General features: G+C 37.9%; 1 protein-coding gene across 1 annotated transcript; it reads left to right on the forward strand.

Annotated features, from left to right (window-relative positions):
- Positions 1-5341: 5341 nt before the first annotated feature.
- On the forward strand, positions 5342-12727 carry LOC143633619 (uncharacterized). The gene is made up of 6 exons (XM_077101883.1): positions 5342-5476; positions 5568-5632; positions 9075-9855; positions 10477-10615; positions 11912-12313; positions 12391-12727. The coding sequence occupies exons 3-6, from the start codon at positions 9512-9514 to the stop codon at positions 12406-12408; spliced, it is 903 nt and encodes a 300-aa protein (XP_076957998.1). The 5' UTR covers positions 5342-5476; positions 5568-5632; positions 9075-9511; the 3' UTR covers positions 12409-12727.
- The last annotated feature ends 6761 nt before the right edge of the window (positions 12728-19488 follow it).

The following is a 19488-nucleotide window of genomic DNA, read 5'->3' on the forward strand; positions in this document are numbered from 1 at the left end:
CTTACATGCATGTACTTTCTTGATGGCCCAACAATCTGTTTCATATAACTTTGCAGGTCTAACTACGACCTTATAATTTTCCCTTTAGTTTAGTTGGGAACCTCTTATCGCACAAAACGCACGTAGTTGCTCTCCATCTACACCATCCTATCTGGACGCGATGGGCCGCATCACTATCTAATTCCCCATTGCTCTGAACAAATAATCGTAGATACTTGAACTTCGTTACATGCGGAACTATTTGGCCTCCAATGGTGATTTGGGTGTCCTAATCGTCGTGTACCCCTCCAAAGTCACAGCGGAGATACTCGGTTTTAGAGCGACTGATCTTTAAACCTTTTCTTTCTAAAGTTTATCGCCACTCCTCTAACCTCATGTTCAGATCTTGTTTTCTTTTAGAAACTAACACAATATCATCTGCGAACATCATGCACCATGGGACTGTCTTTTGAATCAACTTTGAAAACTCGTCCAAGACTACTGCAAAAAGAAATGGGCTCAACGCTGACCCCTGATGAAGGCCTACCTCCACGGGGAAGAATTCAGTATCTCCCACAGGCGCACAAACACTTGTTGCACTTTTTGCATACAAATCCATAATTATTTGTATGTATTTTCTCGAGACCTCTATCCTCAAGGAATTCCCAGAGTACTCGATGTGGCACATTGTCGTAAGCTTTTTCTAGGTCAATGAATACCATGTGCAGGTCACGCTTCTTCTCCCTATACTTTTTCATTAATCTTCTTAGGATGTGAATTGCCTCCGTAATGGACCGCCTTGGCATGAAACCAAATTGGTTTACTTAATACAAGATATGAATTTGATAAATCTAATTAAATTTGAAGTGGGTGTTGGTTTTCCCCTCTGATATTGAGAAACTTAATTGAGATATACACATATTAAAATTTGTTATCATAATATATAAATGAGTCTTCTTGCATATAGTATTTGTTATTTGACATAGCTTCCCATCATGTTATCTATCTAATATATATTATTAGTAACTAGTTTTGTAACCCGGCGCGTTGCGCCGGGTCAAGCGAGCTGTAATAACATCACATCGAGAAGGTTACAGTTGTCTTCTTAGTTTTGTCCTCAATGACTGTTGATACACAATACCTGTATGTATGTAAAGAAGTGTCATATATCTCTTAAGGATTTTTCTTTCTGTATAATTCTATATGCTAGTGGTATAATGTAGCTTATATGCATAAAAGTACGTATTAATATTGACACAAATTAGTAAAGGACAACATATAGGTTGGATTATTATTTGGTACCATGATGTTAGGTTATTTACTTATTTCTGAAGTCCCAGTTAATGAAAAGCCTAAGTTCCAGCTACTACGCTGGATCGGTATGCATTTAATGTTAATGTAAACAGATAAATGTAATTGCATTTGGTTTCAGATTCAAACATTGAACTGAACCTCATAATATATTGATATCTTTTATATAAATTATAAATATGAATCATTTTCGCATTGAACAATCCAATCAAAGAGCCTGACCCGCTTTCAACACCCTTACTTCACTATATAACCAAAAACCACAACAAACTAAAAAAATAGTCTACTTCAGATCTAAATTACAAAATATGGGTTTAGCCTTTCATTAGCATTTTCAGAACCGTGTTTTGGATTTTAATTAACTATCCAAACTCCAAAGTGTTGAGCGACCAATAAGCATTAAAAAGTCATTTCATAGTGAAGTTAAAAAAGCAAGGTGCGGATATGATGCACAAAAAAAGAATACCAGTCTTTACCTTAGAATTTTGCCAGTTACTATAGTGTGGTCGTCACAGTTGTAGAAGTCCTAAGATTGAGCAACCTGCTTGTGTTTGCTGGAAGTGTTGGCCTTTGTTTTAAAAGCATTGTTCTTGCAGAGGTTGCATGATGTGTAGTACCATGCCTTATTTTTGCCGGCTATCACATCCATTATGAGAAGTCCACATAAAGAAAACAACCCCTGAAATTGATGAATGTTACTTATGAGCGTCATGCTTAATTGGCTGACCTTAAATTCCTAACAACCATGTCTAACATACAAAATAGCTATAATACGTATAGACAGTTGCACAACTGTCACACAAAGAGAAAGTAGATGTTAAGACTATTTAACATACAAAATTGCTATAATGCGTATAAACGGTACCACAACTGCCACACAGAGAATATAATTCGTTAAAGACTTAACATATTCAATCTATAAGCTTTACCTTAGAAGTAGTAAATAAAACCCTTAATTAGCCAACACGGTTTGAATCGAAAACCTGAAAAGAAAAAAAACACAGAACAAAACGATAAATCAAAACAAATCAAGATAAATAACATTGACCTACATGACCATTCAACAACAAAGAAGATATCCGATACAGGGGTGGTACATACCGGGTACTGGTAATGTACCGAACCAAGCCATTTTCAATACCAATTTGATATCCACTTTTTGGGTTTTTCTAGATCGGTACTATCGTCCCGGTATTTTGGGTTAATTTACTTTCAATACCAGCATCGATGATACGGGATACCCGTATCGTAGCACATACAGGTAAAGTACCTATGGTGGTACACATTTTTAGCGATTTTCGGAATCGGTCCTACCGACACGGAGCTCGTCCTTAAGATTCTGACGCGAGACCAAAGGAATCTAACTATAATGAAGGAACAACATACTTCACGAAATTTGAGCTCTGATTTCTCTCTAATAAACATCATACAGCTTTTTAAATAAAATTTGTTATGGTTAAACATACAACCATTGTTATGTTGCCACACTAATGAATGTTGCTTAATAAATCAACCAAAATTTGATGCGATATACATTGATCAGAGTAAATTCATAAATGTACCAAACAAACAATAGCATCAAAATTCTAAATCAGATGCACCGGCCTTATGGTCCTAAGGTTGCATGACGAACTCTTTTCATATTTAGCATATGTATTTTAATAAAAAACACAGCACAACACATGCATTAAACCCCAATAGATACAAGAAGGAAGCAACCGACACCTGAATCTCCACAATTACAATCAGTCTTTGAATACCACAGCCTCCAACAATGGACCGATAAAAAAAAGCCTACTTTATATGTGAAGGCAGGACAGGTGTATCATATATACAAATCCGGGACAGATGGTAAATACACGTGGCAGACTAAATGGACAATTCAAAAACAGCAGGTCCCACCAACAAAAAGGACAATACTGAATTAAATGAAAACTGCATTGAACCAGACTCGAACCCGGGTAGAGAATCGGCAACAGACTTAAGCAACTCCATAAAAGCCAAGCTACCCACGACAAAAATCACATTTAAGGTCAACGAATATATACTATATATAAAAGAAGCTGGAAACAGATCTGCGGCGTCAAACTCTTTGATTATACTAATTAGTAATGTGAGTTAACATACTTAGAACAAAATAGAAGTATGGTATTTTTGTAAAATTCTTTTAAGTACGTCCCATATCTCAAATGAACTAAATGGTAATATTTTCATTTAATTTTCTTTATATTATTCCTTTTTAAAAAACGTATGACATCTAATTAGTAAAATGATTATAACATATTTTAGATTATTTATAAACCCACGTAACTTCAATTTTTAGAAAACGTTTACAATAAAGTGGCAGACAAACGGGCAATAAGCTGGGCCGCTACCCCTTTTTGAATAGCAAAGCCAATCCTGCTAAAAACGAAGCTTTGAGACCTAAGAGTTGAAGAGGTTCCGTGTACGACACGCTGAACCCTACTCAAAAAATTTACAGCCTCTGGGCCAGGAAACCAAATGTATCAAAAGAAAATGGAAGAAAGACATGTTGATTCTCTAAACAAGTTTTTTCGTGTTTAACAACTTTGTCTGATTCAGGATTCAATGCAGCCTGACCCACAACAAACCCACGGTCCCTGAGCCCAACAAGAGGAGACACTCCTGTAAGGTCCACACAAACGTGTTTCCCCCTCGCCCACCCGAACACAAGAATATCGGCTGGTCGTAAAGTAGACCTCCCTTCAAGAGGATCCGTGAGAAAGTTAACAGGGGCCTCATTTTTAGCAGAAATCCCTGCCCGTTTAATAGTGTATGTATATATTAATTAGTGATAATTGACTGGTTATTTATGTTAAACTCTTAGACGTTGTTTGATAATTTAAATGTCTGTTGAAATATCTCATATCTCAAATGAATGTTTCTTCTACTACGTGTTCAAATAATAAGATTTCGAATATAATTCGAGGTGATCTCTATCATGAAACGACCATACCGAAGTATTTAAAGTTGAAATTCTCATATCTCCTCCAGGTATTTCTCTTTCATGGTTTTACCATAACAAACCCCGATCCTGGTTTTTCCTAAAACTTGGTATCAGGATGGTATCAGTTCGGTATTGGCCTGTCCCTACGTATAATACCAGACATAACAATGGTTATGTGATAGCGACCTAAAGATCAATAAATCCATTAATCGCAATGTGAACAAGTTGTTTCTTAGATGTGATCGTGGTGGTGGATACAACGAAGAAACAATCGTTAGACGAACTAGTACCAAGAAAACCATCTGTTCGGTTAAGTGGATGGAAAATACCATAAAGAGGAAAATGGTTGGAAGTTAAATGTTATTTGTTGCACACCGTCAAACCCCGTCTCGATAAAAACGCAGGCACACGATGATTATGGATAATCCCAACTATGGCATGATCTATGTCTGGTTATGATAATGAAATCCCTCAAAACGATAATCTATATGTCATGCCTGAACCCACACAATTCTCTATTCTTGGATTGATTAAACATACTTTAAAATATCATCATAATATTGGTGAGCTCACATGTTTAAATAACACGATATAAATCTTTATTGAACACGTACGGTAAAAGAAGTTTAACAGGATGTAATGTATGAAATATGTAATGCATGACCCTTGGTAATCTTGCAGTTAATACGAATTAATATGAGCCTATAATCAAACGTAAAGCACGTTGTTTCCGTGCCCGGCACCGTACTATCATGGTAAATTGATTAGATTATATTTTCTAAACGAAAGCTGTTGTGCACATGATTGAGCTATTATAAGGGTGAAAATGAAAATATAGAAATGTATCTATCTATCTATGTTATAAATAAAAATAAATATATACGTTTTGGGCCCTAGAGGGAGTATTGATTGTTGTTGGTTCCTCCAAAATAATAATAATAAGTAGGTTATTTGTTGCATAGGATAGGATAGGATAGGATGGCGTTACTGGGGGAGGACGGCCGAGGGTACGAGCTGGCCCGGAAACTGGAATCTGAAGGCGTTCTTTCTTGTCTTCACCTTCTTCATGGGACTCCAATTCTAATAAATTTAGGGCTCAGGTTCACCTTCAACTCCGTGCACGTGCTCTCTTGTTCGACAAGGCTAGCGTCTCACTCTTCCCTCGATCCAACCGAGGAGGATCTAGTATTAATTCTAACGCCAAGCTCAATCCCAATTGTAAGTTTTGGATTTCAATTATTCTAATTCTAATCCAACCGATGAGGTAGAAACTGACTGATATTATTATTATTATTATTATTGTTTCCAGATCTGCAGTTGCACGGGGATGATATTTATTATACTCTCGACATTCCTACACCACCGCCTTCTAAGGTCTCTCTCTCTCTCTTCATACCATACTCTTTTCTTTATTATTAATTAAAACTTGCTTCTTACTCTAGAATCATATGGAAAAGTTTGAACTAGTCATTTTTTCTTCATTAAATCACATCATTATGAATTCCTCACTAAAAGTGCCTAGGCAGTTTTACCTTAATTAATACTAGTCAAAGGCGCAAAAGGTGAGCCTTGGATCTACATGCAACACGCTTAAAGAACGATGGCCATAGATAAGCAATATATATATATATATATATATATATTTTGGGTTTTAGGCTTTTTTAGAGCTCTTTTAGGCTGATTGAAGGCAATATTTTGATGTTTCAGATTAGTTTGCTCGGAATTTGCAGAGTTATGTCAGAATTTAGCAGGAATATCGCTCTTGAATTTGACAGGAATCTTTGCTCGAAGGTCTCCGGAGGGCATGGACAGCAGCAAGATGTTTTCCCTGCACCTCTCATGAGGGCCTAGGCACGTGCTGGAAGGGATTTTTGGCTGCACGCCTACGCCCTGTAAGTGAGGTGACGTGCGCCGCAGGGAAAGCACCTTGCTGCGATCCAGACAACCCTGCAACCTTAGGGCTAGATTCTGGTCAGATCCTGAAAATTTAAGCAAAATTCTGCAAATTCAGGCAAACTGGTATGTAACATCCAAAAATGGAAACAACTTTTCTTTTTCACAAGGAAACATAATTTTCTTTCATTTAAATGTAAAATGTAAATGGATGGTACAAAGGAGACGAAGATTTAGGAGGCTACTCTAAAGTTGACGTGTTGTAGCAACTCTGTTGATGGTGTGCTTATGTTAGCAAAGTAGTATCGTTGCGGCACTGCTTTAGCAAAGTAGTATCGTTGCGGCACTTCTCAAATATCAAAACAGCTGGTTCAAGACATAAAAGCAACTTCAACGATTACTTGAAGGTTTTTTCTAGAAATCAGTTAAATGGCTATGTTTAAGACTTTAAGTTGATTAGATTTTGAATTTTTAAATTGTTCATTAATTTTTGAAGTTTTTGTATCTTTGCCTTTAATTTTTTTTATGTGAAAATGGTATTAATTTTTCAAAATTTAATATATATTTCTATTAGTGCGCTACATTTGTCCCAGGCATGCACCTTATTCGCCTTGCGTCGGGACTTCGACAACTATGACTCAAAAGTTCTATATGCAAAGCAAGCTTCAAGGAACTGCCTGGGACTTTGACTACTTTGACTTTATCACTTTCACCTTATATGACTTTTTGCTTCTAAATTATTTTCATCCTACAGAAGAACATTTTACCTTTTTAGGATTTGTAGGTGCTATTAATACTAGCAAAAAAGTTCTTATTCAGGAATTCATGCCATGGAGGAAAATGTTAATTTACACTAGAATTTCTATTGTTTAGTTATAAACAAACTATTTTGTACTTCTTACTTGTTATTATCTGTGTAAGCTTGTATTAGTTGTGATAACTTAGGTGTTGTTTGTTTTTGAAGACAAAAAATGCCTGTAATCTGATTTCATCTTTATGTCTGCAACTGAAGATGTGGTTTGAAGGTCTGCAATCTGATAATATAATACTGTTTGTTTTATAAACTGGATATTGTTTGCATAAGCTGAAAATTAGTTACCTATCATACATATCACATATCATAGTAGTCGGTAGATAGAAGTCATTTAACATATGCTAAAATAATTGGTGGTGGTGTACGAACTATGGAATTGGGTGGTGGTGGACGATTGGTGGCAGAAGATTGTGGTATGCGGTGAACGGTGGTGGTGGACGGTAGGTGCTGGTGATGGACGGCTGTTGTGGGTGGTGGACGGTGGTAGTGGATGGTGGTGGTGGCGGACGGTGGTAGTGGATGGTGGTGGTGGCGGACGATGGGTGGTGATAGTGGACGGTGGGTGGTGGTGGTGATGAACGGTGGAGGTGGCGGAGGTGAGAATGGGGGATGGTGGTGGCGGATGGTGGGTGGTGGTGGTGGACGGTGGTTGTGGCGGACGGTGGGTGGTGATGGTGGGTGGTTGGCGATGGTGGTGGCGGACGGTGGTGGTGGTGGTGTTGGACATTGGGTGTTGGTAGAATGTTAAGAAGTGTGAAGATGTGTGAAGATGGTGGATATTAGCTTATTTTTTAAGACCATTAAAACAGTTTTAAGATTTTTTTTAAACAGACGTTTGAAGCAAAAACAAACACAACCTTACTAAACAGAAGCTCATTATTATATGACATTATAATGGTCGGTCATGACTTCTAGCCATAGTTATATTTTTGCTAACCTGTGACCACACATTTCTACAGATGAATTTAATAAGCAAGATCAATTTCTGGTTACTTGTGGATTTAACATTCACATATGCTATTATTGTTAATTGTAGGAACAAAGTTACAAGCTTATTGTTGTTCCATTTTTTAATGCATTATAACTAGGGGTGGCAATCTTGACCCAAACCCTTACAAATGAGTCAATTTGAGTGGTTTTAAAAGTTAAATGAGTTGGTTTTGGTAAAAGGTTTTAAATAAATGGGTCAAAATGAGTCATTTGAAATTCCATCCTTTTATTTTCTGGTCAAAATGGGTCGACAAGTTCAAAGAAATGGGTCGATGTGGGTTAGTGTCCTAAGGAAATGTGACAGGTTTCGGATCGGAACGAGCTTTCGTACAAGACAGGTTTCGGCACGAAACAGGTTTCAGATCGGAACGGGTTTGGTTCAGGTTTCAAGTCAACACGAGTTTTCACTCGTGACGTGTTGACTTTTGGTTTCTTTTGTTTCTTTCTGGTCGATTCCGGACTCGTTTTTGTTCGTTTTATCAGTTTTGTTTTTGTTCGGTTTGAAGTCTTTTAGTTTCGTTTTGATTGACTTTTTCGATTTCGATTGATGTGGTCCGGTTTTGGCTTTTTGTTTCGTTGTTTCATTTTTGTCGATTCTTGCGGTTTCGGTTCGATTCTAAATGTTTTTTTTTGTACGAGTACAACGTATGAAACATTTTAGTGTTTTTACTTTTTTTGTTTATGATTTATATTTTGAGTTATAATTTTTTTATTATTATTTTTGAATATTTTTTTGAGAGTTTTTGATCTTAATAAAAAACCCCTCAAAAAAAATTCAAAAAAAAAATAATTAAAAAATCATAACTTAAAATATAAGTAAAAAACGAAAAATCTAAAAAAACTAAAATGTTTCCGCCGTTATTCTCGTTCAAAAAAAAAAAAAAAAAAAAAACTCAAAACCCGGTTTGACCCTAACCTATTTAGACCCAAACCAAAACAACCCTTTTTTTAATTGACTTGTTTTGACCCAAACTCATTTTGACTCATACTCGTTTTGACCCATAACTCATTTCAACCCATGACTCGTTCGACCCAACCCAACCCATTTGCCACCTCTAATTATAACATAATCCAGTTTTACCTAGAAATAATTGTTGTAAACCACATTTTATTTTACAGGTTCAATCAAAACCAAGTTTTGGTGTTGGATCGCGGTATGGTGTACACGAAGATGATAACATGTCCCAAAGAATCCCTGAATCATGGTACACTCAGTTCATTGAAAAATACAGATCCATCAAACCATACAGATTACCTTCAGGCGACCGTGAATCCGAAAAACGTGCACCCGAACAAATGTCCAACTACCTTAAAATTGTAGAGAAACATAAAAGAAGCCGAGCAGTCTTTATGGAAGACCAAAACGCTGGTCCCATGTTCGATAACAGTTTAGCTAGAATATCTTCAAATTTAGATGTTGACGATGAAAGTTTGTTTTTTCCCGAGATAACATTTATAGCAAACTCGGTACCCAATAGCACTTTACCGACTTCAAATCAAATGGATACTGTTCAAAACGTTAAATGTAACGGAGTTTTAGATAATTTACCACAGTAATGACCAAAAGCCCGATAATGTTAGAGAGGCTCGGTATACAACCCGAGTATCTTAACATGAAACAAACCGGGAATCATGACCGTGTGAAAAGCGGATCCTCGGGAATGAAGAATAGTTTAAGTTCTGAACAAGCGGCTGAGCTGTCGCGAAAAGTGGTGTTGCGTTTGTTAATGGATGCGGGCTTTGATCGGGCTTCTAACGGGCCGTTGGATATATTTGGGCAGTTATTTGGGTCTCATGTGTGTAAATTGGGCCAGATTTTGAAAGTGCTTTCTGACGGTTATAAAAAAGAGTGCTCTGCAATTGAATTGTTGAGGATGTTTCTTCAAACAATTGAACATGGGTATGTTTAAGTATGTAAACGAACTGAACGTTGAGTGAACAGTTGGTTTGTGTTCATTTATTTAGTAAATGAAAGAACATGTATAGAAAACTGTTCATTTAGTTGAACGAACGAACATGAACAAAAAAAATCGTTCATTTAGTTAAACAAACGAACGTGAACACATGTCTAGTTCATTCATGTATGTTTGTGAATGTTCGTCTACGTTCGCTCAATTAAATTTTTTCTTTGTTCTTTCGTGTTCATGTATGTTCGATAGTTTACGCTGGTTAATATATCCATTTAAAATTTTTTTAGCTGTTTCAAAAAAAGAATATATTTATTTAAATCTTTTTGGCCCATTATAACTTAGTCTAATTTAATAATGTTTAAGCCTAACACATTGTTTATCACATTACATTTAGTTTTGTTTGTTCGCGTACATGTGTGAACCGTTCTTAACGAACGGACACGGACAAGAAAACCTTGTTCGTTTTAATGTTTGTTCGCGTAAAATTAAACGAACGAACATGAAGGTGCTCTGTTTGTGTTCGTTCCGTTTGTTTAGAAGCCTAGGTAAGTTTGTTTTTAATGGCATATGCTGATTGTTTTTTGTTGTGACATGTTTTTATTTTATTCTAGGAATCTTGCGGCTTTTGCTGAGGTTGTTAAAGATAGTACTAAGAGCACTGTACAACAACCAGCACAAATGCAACAAGTTCATGCGATGCATAGTCAATTACAGTTGCCAAATCAAACAAGTGTTAGGCTACCACACCAGGTTAGTTAACTTCTACTAGGGGTGCAATTGTGTAAACGAGCCGAGGCGAGCCGAGCCGAACCCAAGCTCGACTAAGCTCGAGCTCGGCTCGTTTAACTTACACACAGCTTGAGCTTGGCTCGTTTCAATCTCTATTTCTAAAGCTCAAGCTTGGCTCGTGAGTAGTTTTTCAAGCTCGAACTCGACTCGTTTACTATTTCTCAATTATTTTTTATATATTTATAATTATTTTTATATACAGTTTTCTATTATAATTTTATATATAACATAAAAATATATTATTTAGCTATTTTTTCATAACACTATATAGATTAATTTATAATTATTAAATATATATTATAAAACTTATATTAATGACAGGCTCGTTTAGGCTCACGAGCTGATTTGAGCTCGATAAGTGAAGCTCGGGCTCGCTTATGCTCGGCTTGATTGAGCTTTTTAGCGAGCTGATCCCGAGTAGCTCGCGAGCAGCTAGGCTCGTTTACACACCTAATTTTACTTGTCCATCCTCTTTTTCAAAATATATTACAAAGTCGCCCTTGGTTATTTTCATCATAATGCAGAAAATCATTGATTACGCATCGCCTAAATTTACATTTTTATGGGTTATGTGAAGTCTATGGAATGTAAACAAACCGAACATTCAGTGAATGGTTAGTGAAACGTTCGGCGGGAAGTTCGTTTATGCTCGTTTATTTAATAAACGGACGAACATGAACAAAATTCATTTGTTCATTTAGTTTAATGAACGAACATGAAAACATATCTTGTTTGTTCGTGAACGTTCATTCATATACTGTACATTCGTTTATGTTCGCTCATTTGTGTTCATTTATTTATGTTATTTTACAATCTTTTATATATTCATTCGAATTTTTTGGGTCTATTACAATTTATTGTAGATTTATGAAAATCAAATATTACCGCAGTTTATAATTTTTTTTGGTCCAACATATTGATTTTTAAATTTACTTTTTTTTTGTGTTTATTCATCTATGTTTAGTTACATTAGTTTGTTTGAGTTCGTTTTGGTTCATGAACCATTCGTTTATATTATTAACAAATGAATAGAAACGAACACGATGACACTCATTTTCCTAACGAACGAACATGAACAAGAAAGTCTCGTTCTTTTAACTGATCCTGTTCGATCGTTTGTTCAACTAAAGTTGAACGAACGAACACGAACATGTTTGGTTCGTGTTAGTTTGGTCGTTTACAAGCCGGCAATTGCCCAATGAGAGTTAAAGTCAAAGTTCAATCCGACCCGTTTGATAATTTTGTTTACTGTTATAGTTTCCAAGGCAAATGCACAACCAGGTGGTTCACCCTTCACAGCAGCAACAACAGCAAATGGCTCACACTTTACAGCAGCAGCAGCAGTGGGAGCGAATGCGAAGGCGCCAAGCTGTCACCACTCGCCCCGTCATGAACATGGGCAGTCACATTAATATGGATAATGACAGTCAAACTCAAAGTCAAAGGTCAATGGTTGAAGTCAAACTTGAAAACCCACCCGAGTTTCCTATGGACAACGATCCCACCACTTTTTCAACATTAAACTATAGGAACTCCCAAATGCATATGCGCCAGCAGCAATTCGCTTCAATATCATCCTTTCAATCTCAATCCAACAATCAATTTCGACCCATGGCTTCTGTTCAAATTCCCCAGCTCCAACCCGCAAGCCCATTCACCGTAAGCAACAGTTTTATTTCAATAATTGAAGCATATTATTTCGACAAAAATACTGAATTAGTTCTGTTTAGATGTAGGAATATGAGTCAGGTTAGAGCCCCGCCTGTGAAAGTGGAAGCGTTTGGGGAACTGATGGGCGGTGGGGATTCATCAATGAAGCATGATTCTGATGAAACTAAACTGACTTCCCCAAAGTAAAAACCAATAGGTAATTGTGAATGTGAATATGAATATTTCTTTATTTCCCGCCAAGAAAAAGTTGATGTTCAACTTATCAAGAGTTCAATCTTTGTTTACAACTAAATTTGATGTTTTACAATATTTGTGGATGAGTAGAGTAGTTGGTGTTTCTATGTAGAATACCAGATGATTTCTAAACGGCACGACTATTAGAGAAATGATAACGCGTGGTGGATGATTGATTATTTATTTGTGGCTTATTAAGATGATTTTGGGGTCTAAATGCCTTTAAAACCAAAATCTGAACATAGAGAAGGCAAAAGTGTAACATCCCGAAATTTCCAAAATAATATTAATTGTATTACTTAATAACTGAGGGAAAGTTTACTCGGGTTATCGGGAAATAAATAAATAGAGTAGGAGTTGGTATGGGTCCGGCTAGTGTTGGGTAATGGATATGGGTTATGAAAGAAGGAAGGAGAGTCCATGGGCTTAAGCCCATGATCCCTAAATATAAATACCATTAATCACCATTTTATCCTCATTCTCACATATTCCATACACCACCAAAACACACAAAACCCGAACCAAGATCCGAAGGCGAAAACCCGAGCTTGTTGGTGCTGGAACATCGTGACGGACCAAAACATCAAGGCTTAACCGTGTTCGTAGTTTGACTCGTTCAAGGTACGTTTATAGTTAGAAATCGTTCGTATAGGTTCGGTTTGATTTGAGAAATGATAGATCTGAGTTTGTATGGTAAAAACGAATCCAACAAAGCTAATCTTACTGAAAATGGTTATGATTTGATGGGTTAATCGATTGATAAAAAGAACCCGTAACCTATATGCCTAAATCGCACCCTTTAAACATCGATGTTAGGTCGATTTGATGGTTGGGGTTTGTAGGCGCTGGTCAGACGATCCCGTGGGTACCTAAATCGAGTTATTTGGTTAAGAAACGAAGGTGATTAAGGGATTTAAGAACGAACAGTAGCTGCAGCCGACAACTTCGCCTGCAAGCTAAGTTCGCCTGATGAACTTCGCCTGCAAAGCTAAGTTCGCCTGATGACAACTTCGCCTAAAGCTAAGTTCGCCTGATGACAACTTCGCCTAAAGCTAAGTTCGCCTGATGACAACTTCGCCTAAAACCAAGTTCGCCTAAGGTTTAACTTCGCCTAAAGTCAAGTTCGATTAGAAAATAAATTAAAAACGATAAGCAAAAGTAAGCTAATACTAGGCCACCAGATTAGATCAGGCGAGTATTGATACGTGTAACTTATATAGTCAGCCGAGCACAGTTAAAGAAGGGATTTACAACTATCAGAGGAAAGGGCAGAGTTCAGGTGAGTTTCTAGCCCCATTCCTTGTTATGTTTTCGGGGCTGTGTGCATACTCGATGTGTTTGTTAATACATTTATCCTAAGTGATAAGTGTATGCCATATGTGATATATGTGATGGATATGAATGATTGCTTGTCGGTACGCGAACGATCTTCGGATATTGCGCGTACTGTCAGGTTAAAAATAAAGGTACGAATACTATATATCGAAGATGTATGAACATTACAAATGAATACTTGTCGGGGCGTGAACGATCTTCGAATATTGCACGTATCGACAAGGGGTATGGTTGTTAATGAATGATGTAAAGAACGCCTAGAGTATATGTGAAGTATGTTTATACAGGTACACGAATGGTATGTGAGTTCTACGTTCGACATAGTAAGTTAGGATGGCAAATCCCTCTAACTTCTGTTGGACATAGACTTGGCAGGTGATGGCGTAGTTAAGGACTGTGAGCCTTATACGTGATGTAGATGATAGATGTAAACGTAGATAGGGACGACGGGCCTTATACGTGTTATAGGAGATAGACGCCAACGTAGATAAGGACTGCGGACCTTATACGTAACGTAGATAAGGACTGCGGACCTTATACGTAATGTAGATAGGCGTCAGCACAGGAAAGGACTATGGACCTTATACGTGCTTTATTTGTAGCCTAGGGGAGGACTGCGGACCTCGTACGTGCTATGAATTAGGTTGCAACATAGGGAAGGACCGTGGACCTTGTACGTGTTGTGGATGTATGATGGTATAGGGAAGGACCGCGGACCTTGTACGTACCATGAATGGTGAACATAGGTAAGGACTGCGGACCTTTTACGTGTTCACGATCGTGAGTACAGGTATAGACGGCGGACTATGAACGTACTCTCGGTAGACTGTGGTTAGTGATTGTAGATATGTATGTATGTATGGTAGTAAGTATGTATGTAGAACAGAAGGGTAATTAGTTAAGTATGGATATGTATCTTCGGATATGTATGTATGTGTATGTATTGTGTGGCGTCCGATTATCTAGAACTCACTCAGCGTAGCTGACTTTTAGTATGCACGCAGGTGAGTAGGATGAGGCAGCTCGCTTGAGGAGACACGTGGCACTGAATAAGAGGCTGGCATCGGAAGACTCAAGACGTTTAAGTTAATGTTCGTTAATTTTGAAAGACAAAATGATGTTTTAAGACAAGACGTGTTTTGTTACGAAATGTTTTATGAAAGCTTTTATATTCCGCGAATGTTTTAATTAACTCTGATATTTAGAACTGCGTTTATTAGTAAATTCAACGCTAAAGTAGGGCTACCGGGTTCGGGGCCTTACAAGTTGGTATCAGAGCAAAGTTCGAGAGATTTAAGCATCCTACATGCTTAGACTCGAACAGAGAATGGGATTTAAGTAAGAAAGGAAAGAAGATGCCAGTTCAAGAATGCCATGTGTCGCTCAAGCAAGATCAGTAAAGGTAAAGTGTATGATTAAATGATATATGTTAATGAGAAAGAAAAGATACGTGAACGGCAGGGATAGGAATAATTGATTGTTTGATTTGACTAACTGCTTAAGTAGAACCTGCACAAATAGACTCATAAAGGGAAGTGTATAGGACACGGAAAGCAACGTGATCAGCTAGTCACAGCTGGCCACTGTTATTACCTGTTAGCCTTGCTATCCTTGTACTAAATAGTTCCTTGAGTGATGATGTTTGTGTTTTCCCTTTTAGAATATAATCAAATGTTATGTGAGGGGATTGCCACAAAAAGTCCGCATGTTAGTCAGGGCAAATAAACCTGCTACATTTGACTCTGCTGTTGAACTTGCAGAAGTGGTTTATGCTGACCTGGCTGAGGACGATGTGGTGGTGGAGGAAAAGAAGGAGAAGAAATGGGCTACCTCTGCTAAGCGGTCTGGCGAGATGGTGACAACAACTGATGAGAGGAAGGCCAAGGTTGGGAACAAGGATGCATGTAAGACGTGTGGACAAGTGCATCGGGGATAATGCAGGACTTGGAAAGACAAGTGCTTTCGGTGTGGAAAGAGTGGGCATTACTCTCGAGAATGCCCTGATCGTCCAAAGTGCTTCAAATGCGGAAAAGCTAACCACATGGCTAGGGATTGCAAGGAATCAGGGGCGGGAGGTGCGAAAGGATAAAGACTTGGGGAAACTGCAGAGAGGAACACTTGATGAAGGAATAATTGCCCATGCAATGGTTTTATTAAATTACGTTTGCTTGAGAACTTGTTTTGTGTTAAGGTTTAAAACTTATGTTTATCAGTGACGTGTAATATATTGAGTTTGGTTATGAATGATTATTATGCTATGATGAGAGGTTGTTTTAGACAATAGTGTTAAAAGTACAAATCGAAGCCTTGGAAGGATGAGATGAGTCTTGGTACATCGAGGGTCTCATGGACGAGCTACCTTAAATAGCTAAAACACATGACCACCATTCGATGGCTGTAAAGTCGGGAGTAAGAAGGATAACCCAGAAGGCAAAGGCGATTCGATTAAGTGTGTAAATATATGAGTTTTCATTTTATAGGGAATAAGTTAGGTTTCGGGGACGAAACCTCTTTAAGGAGGGAAGACTTGTAACATCCCGAAATTTCCAAAATAATATTAATTGTATTACTTAATAATAGAGGGAAAGTTTACTCGGGTTATCGAGAAATAAATAAATAGAGTAGGAGTTGGTATGGGTTGAGCTAGTGTTGGGTAATGGATATGGGTTATGGACTTGGGTTATGAAAGAAGGAAGGAGAGTCCATGGGCTTAAGCCCATGATCCCTAAATATAAATACCATTAATCACCATTTAATCCTCATTCTCACATATTCCATACACCACCAAAACACACACAACCCGAACCAAGATCCGAAGGCGAAAACCCGAGCTTGTTGGTGCTGGAACGTCGTGACGGACCAAAACAACATCAAGGCTTAACCGTGTTCGTAGTTCGACTCGTTCAAGGTACGTTTATAGTTAGAAATCGTTCGTATAGGTTCGGTTTGATTTGAGAAATGATAGATCTGAGTTTGTATGGTAATAACGAATCCAACAAAGCTAATCTTACTGAAAATGGTTATGATTTGATGGGTTAATCGATTGATAAAAAGAACCCGTAACCTATATGCCTAAATCGCACCCTTTAAACATCGATGTTAGGTCGATTTGATGGTTGGGGTTTGTAGGCGCTGGTCAGACGATCCCGTGGGTACCTAAATCGAGTTATTTGGTTAAGAAACGAAGGTGATTAAGGGATTTAAGAACGAACAGTAGCTGCAGCCGACAACTTCGCCTGCAAGCTAAGTTCGCCTGATGAACTTCGCCTGCAAAGCTAAGTTCGCCTGATGACAACTTCGCCTAAAGCTAAGTTCGCCTGATGACAACTTCGCCTAAAGCCAAGTTCGCCTGATGACAACTTCGCCTAAAGCCAAGTTCGCCTAAGGTTTAACTTCGCCTAAAGTCAAGTTCGATTAGAAAATAAATTAAAAACGATAAGCAAAAGTAAGCTAATACTAGGCCACCAGATTAGATCAGGCGAGTATTGATACGTGTAACTTATATAGTCAGCCGAGCACAGTTAAAGAAGGGATTTACAACTATCAGAGGAAGAGGCAGAGTTCAGGTGAGTTTCTAGCCCCATTCCTTGTTATGTTTTCGGGGCTGTGTGCATACTCGATGTGTTTGTTAATACATTTATCCTAAGTGATAAGTGTATGCCATATGTGATATATGTGATGGATATGAATGATTGCTTGTCGGTACGCGAACGATCTTCGGATATTGCGCGTACTGTCAGGTTAAAAATAAAGGTACGAATACTATATATCGAAGATGTATGAACATTACAAATGAATACTTGTCGGGGCGTGAACGATCTTCGGATATTGCACGTATCGACAAGGGGTATGGTTGTTAATGAATGATGTAAAGAACGCCTAGAGTGTTTTTATGCTATAATGTAATTATTGTATATGTGAAGTATGTGTATACAGGTACACGAATGGTATGTGAGTTCTACGTTCGACATAGTAAGTTAGGATGGCAAATCCCTCTAACTTCCGTTGGACATAGACTTGGCAGGTGATGGCGTAGTTAAGGACTGTGAGCCTTATACGTGATGTAGATGATAGATGTAAACGTAGATAGGGACGGTGGGCCTTATACGTGTTATAGGAGATAGACGCCAACGTAGATAAGGACTGCGGACCTTATACGTAACGTAGATAAGGACTGCGGACCTTATACGTAATGTAGATAGGCGTCAGCACAGGAAAGGACTGTGGACCTTATACGTGCTTTATTTGTAGCCTAGGGGAGGACTGCGGACCTCGTACGTGCTATGAATTAGGTTGCAACATAGGGAAGGACCGTGGACCTTGTACGTGTTGTGGATGTATGATGGTATAAGGAAGGACCGCGGACCTTGTACGTACCATGAATGGTGAACATAGGTAAGGACTGCGGACCTTTTACGTGTTCACGATCGTGAGTACAGGTATAGACGGCGGACTATGAACGTACTCTCGGTAGACTGAGGTTAGTGATTGTAGATATGTAAGTATGTATGGTAGTAAGTATGTATGTAGAACAGAAGGGTAATTAGTTAAGTATGGATATGTATCTTCGGATATGTATGTATGTGTATGTATTGTGTGGCGTCCGATTATCTAGAACTCACTCAGCGTAGCTGACTTTTAGTATGCAAGCAGGTGAGTAGGATGAGGCAGCTCGCTTGAGGAGACACGTGGCACTGAATAAGAGGCTGGCATCGGAAGACTCAAGACGTTTAAGTTAATGTTCGTTAATTTTGAAAGACAAAATGATGTTTTAAGACAAGACGTGTTTTGTTACGAAATGTTTTATGAAAGCTTTTATATTCCGCGAATGTTTTAATTAACTCTGATATTTAGAACTGCGTTTATTAGTAAATCCAACGCTAAAGTAGGGCTACCGGGTTCGGGGCCTTACAAAAAGTAACCTCAATCAAATGGCCGTTGAAAATACAGTTTGACAAATTGTACTAGCGAGACTGATTACACGTGACGTGAGGTGACTGTCTCGCTACCTTGGTACAAAATTGTGTTGATGCGCATGTGCTGTGACTGATGCGGTCTAATACATGATGCTTATTTGACTAGTTTTTGAACAAATTCGGGCAATGGGCGTGAGTTTTTTAAAATTTGATTGAACAAATCTGAACATAGATTAAGCAATGAGTTTCTAAGCAGATAAGCTAGCTAATTAATATTTCATTTCGGGAATTCGTTTAAATTTCATATATCTGAACCAGAATGTCGGAAATTCATTTGGGATGGGTTGGATTCACGTCTTTCTACTTGTACATACCCTTACCCTTGTGGTTGGATTGTTACTACTTAATTGTATGTATCCTGAAAGACATCGTGTTCGTGTATGTGGGAGACTGGGAGGAGGTACAACTTTAAAACAATTGTTGGCCTGGCCCTGTCTCTGATGGTTACTATATTGGTTTTGATGATATTCTTTCCATCTTTGTGGAATTTGAACTGATTCTTCCACGTTGCCGCCTTGATTCTTTAAATAAAAAAAATGAATATCGCTTGTTTGTTTGGTGGTGCGTCCTGTATGTAGTATCCAACGAGCCATAATTCTATCCTGTTTTCAACGGTTT

The sequence above is a fragment of the Bidens hawaiensis genome, unplaced genomic scaffold, assembly GCF_021521415.1.
Source record: "Bidens hawaiensis isolate Kalapana, Puna unplaced genomic scaffold, B.hawaiensis_p1.1 tig00006807_1, whole genome shotgun sequence".
NCBI classification, from domain to species: Eukaryota; Viridiplantae; Streptophyta; class Magnoliopsida; order Asterales; family Asteraceae; genus Bidens; species Bidens hawaiensis.

Excerpts from the sequence above, each read along its gene's own strand:
- LOC143633619 (XM_077101883.1), top strand. The coding sequence starts at position 9,512 with ATGACCAAAAGCCCGATAATGTTAGAGAGGCTCGGTATACAACCCGAG. Across the intron at positions 9,856-10,476 it reads CTTCAAACAATTGAACATGG|GAATCTTGCGGCTTTTGCTG; the intron begins GTATGTTTAAGT and ends ATTTTATTCTAG. Across the intron at positions 10,616-11,911 it reads GTGTTAGGCTACCACACCAG|TTTCCAAGGCAAATGCACAA; the intron begins GTTAGTTAACTT and ends TTACTGTTATAG.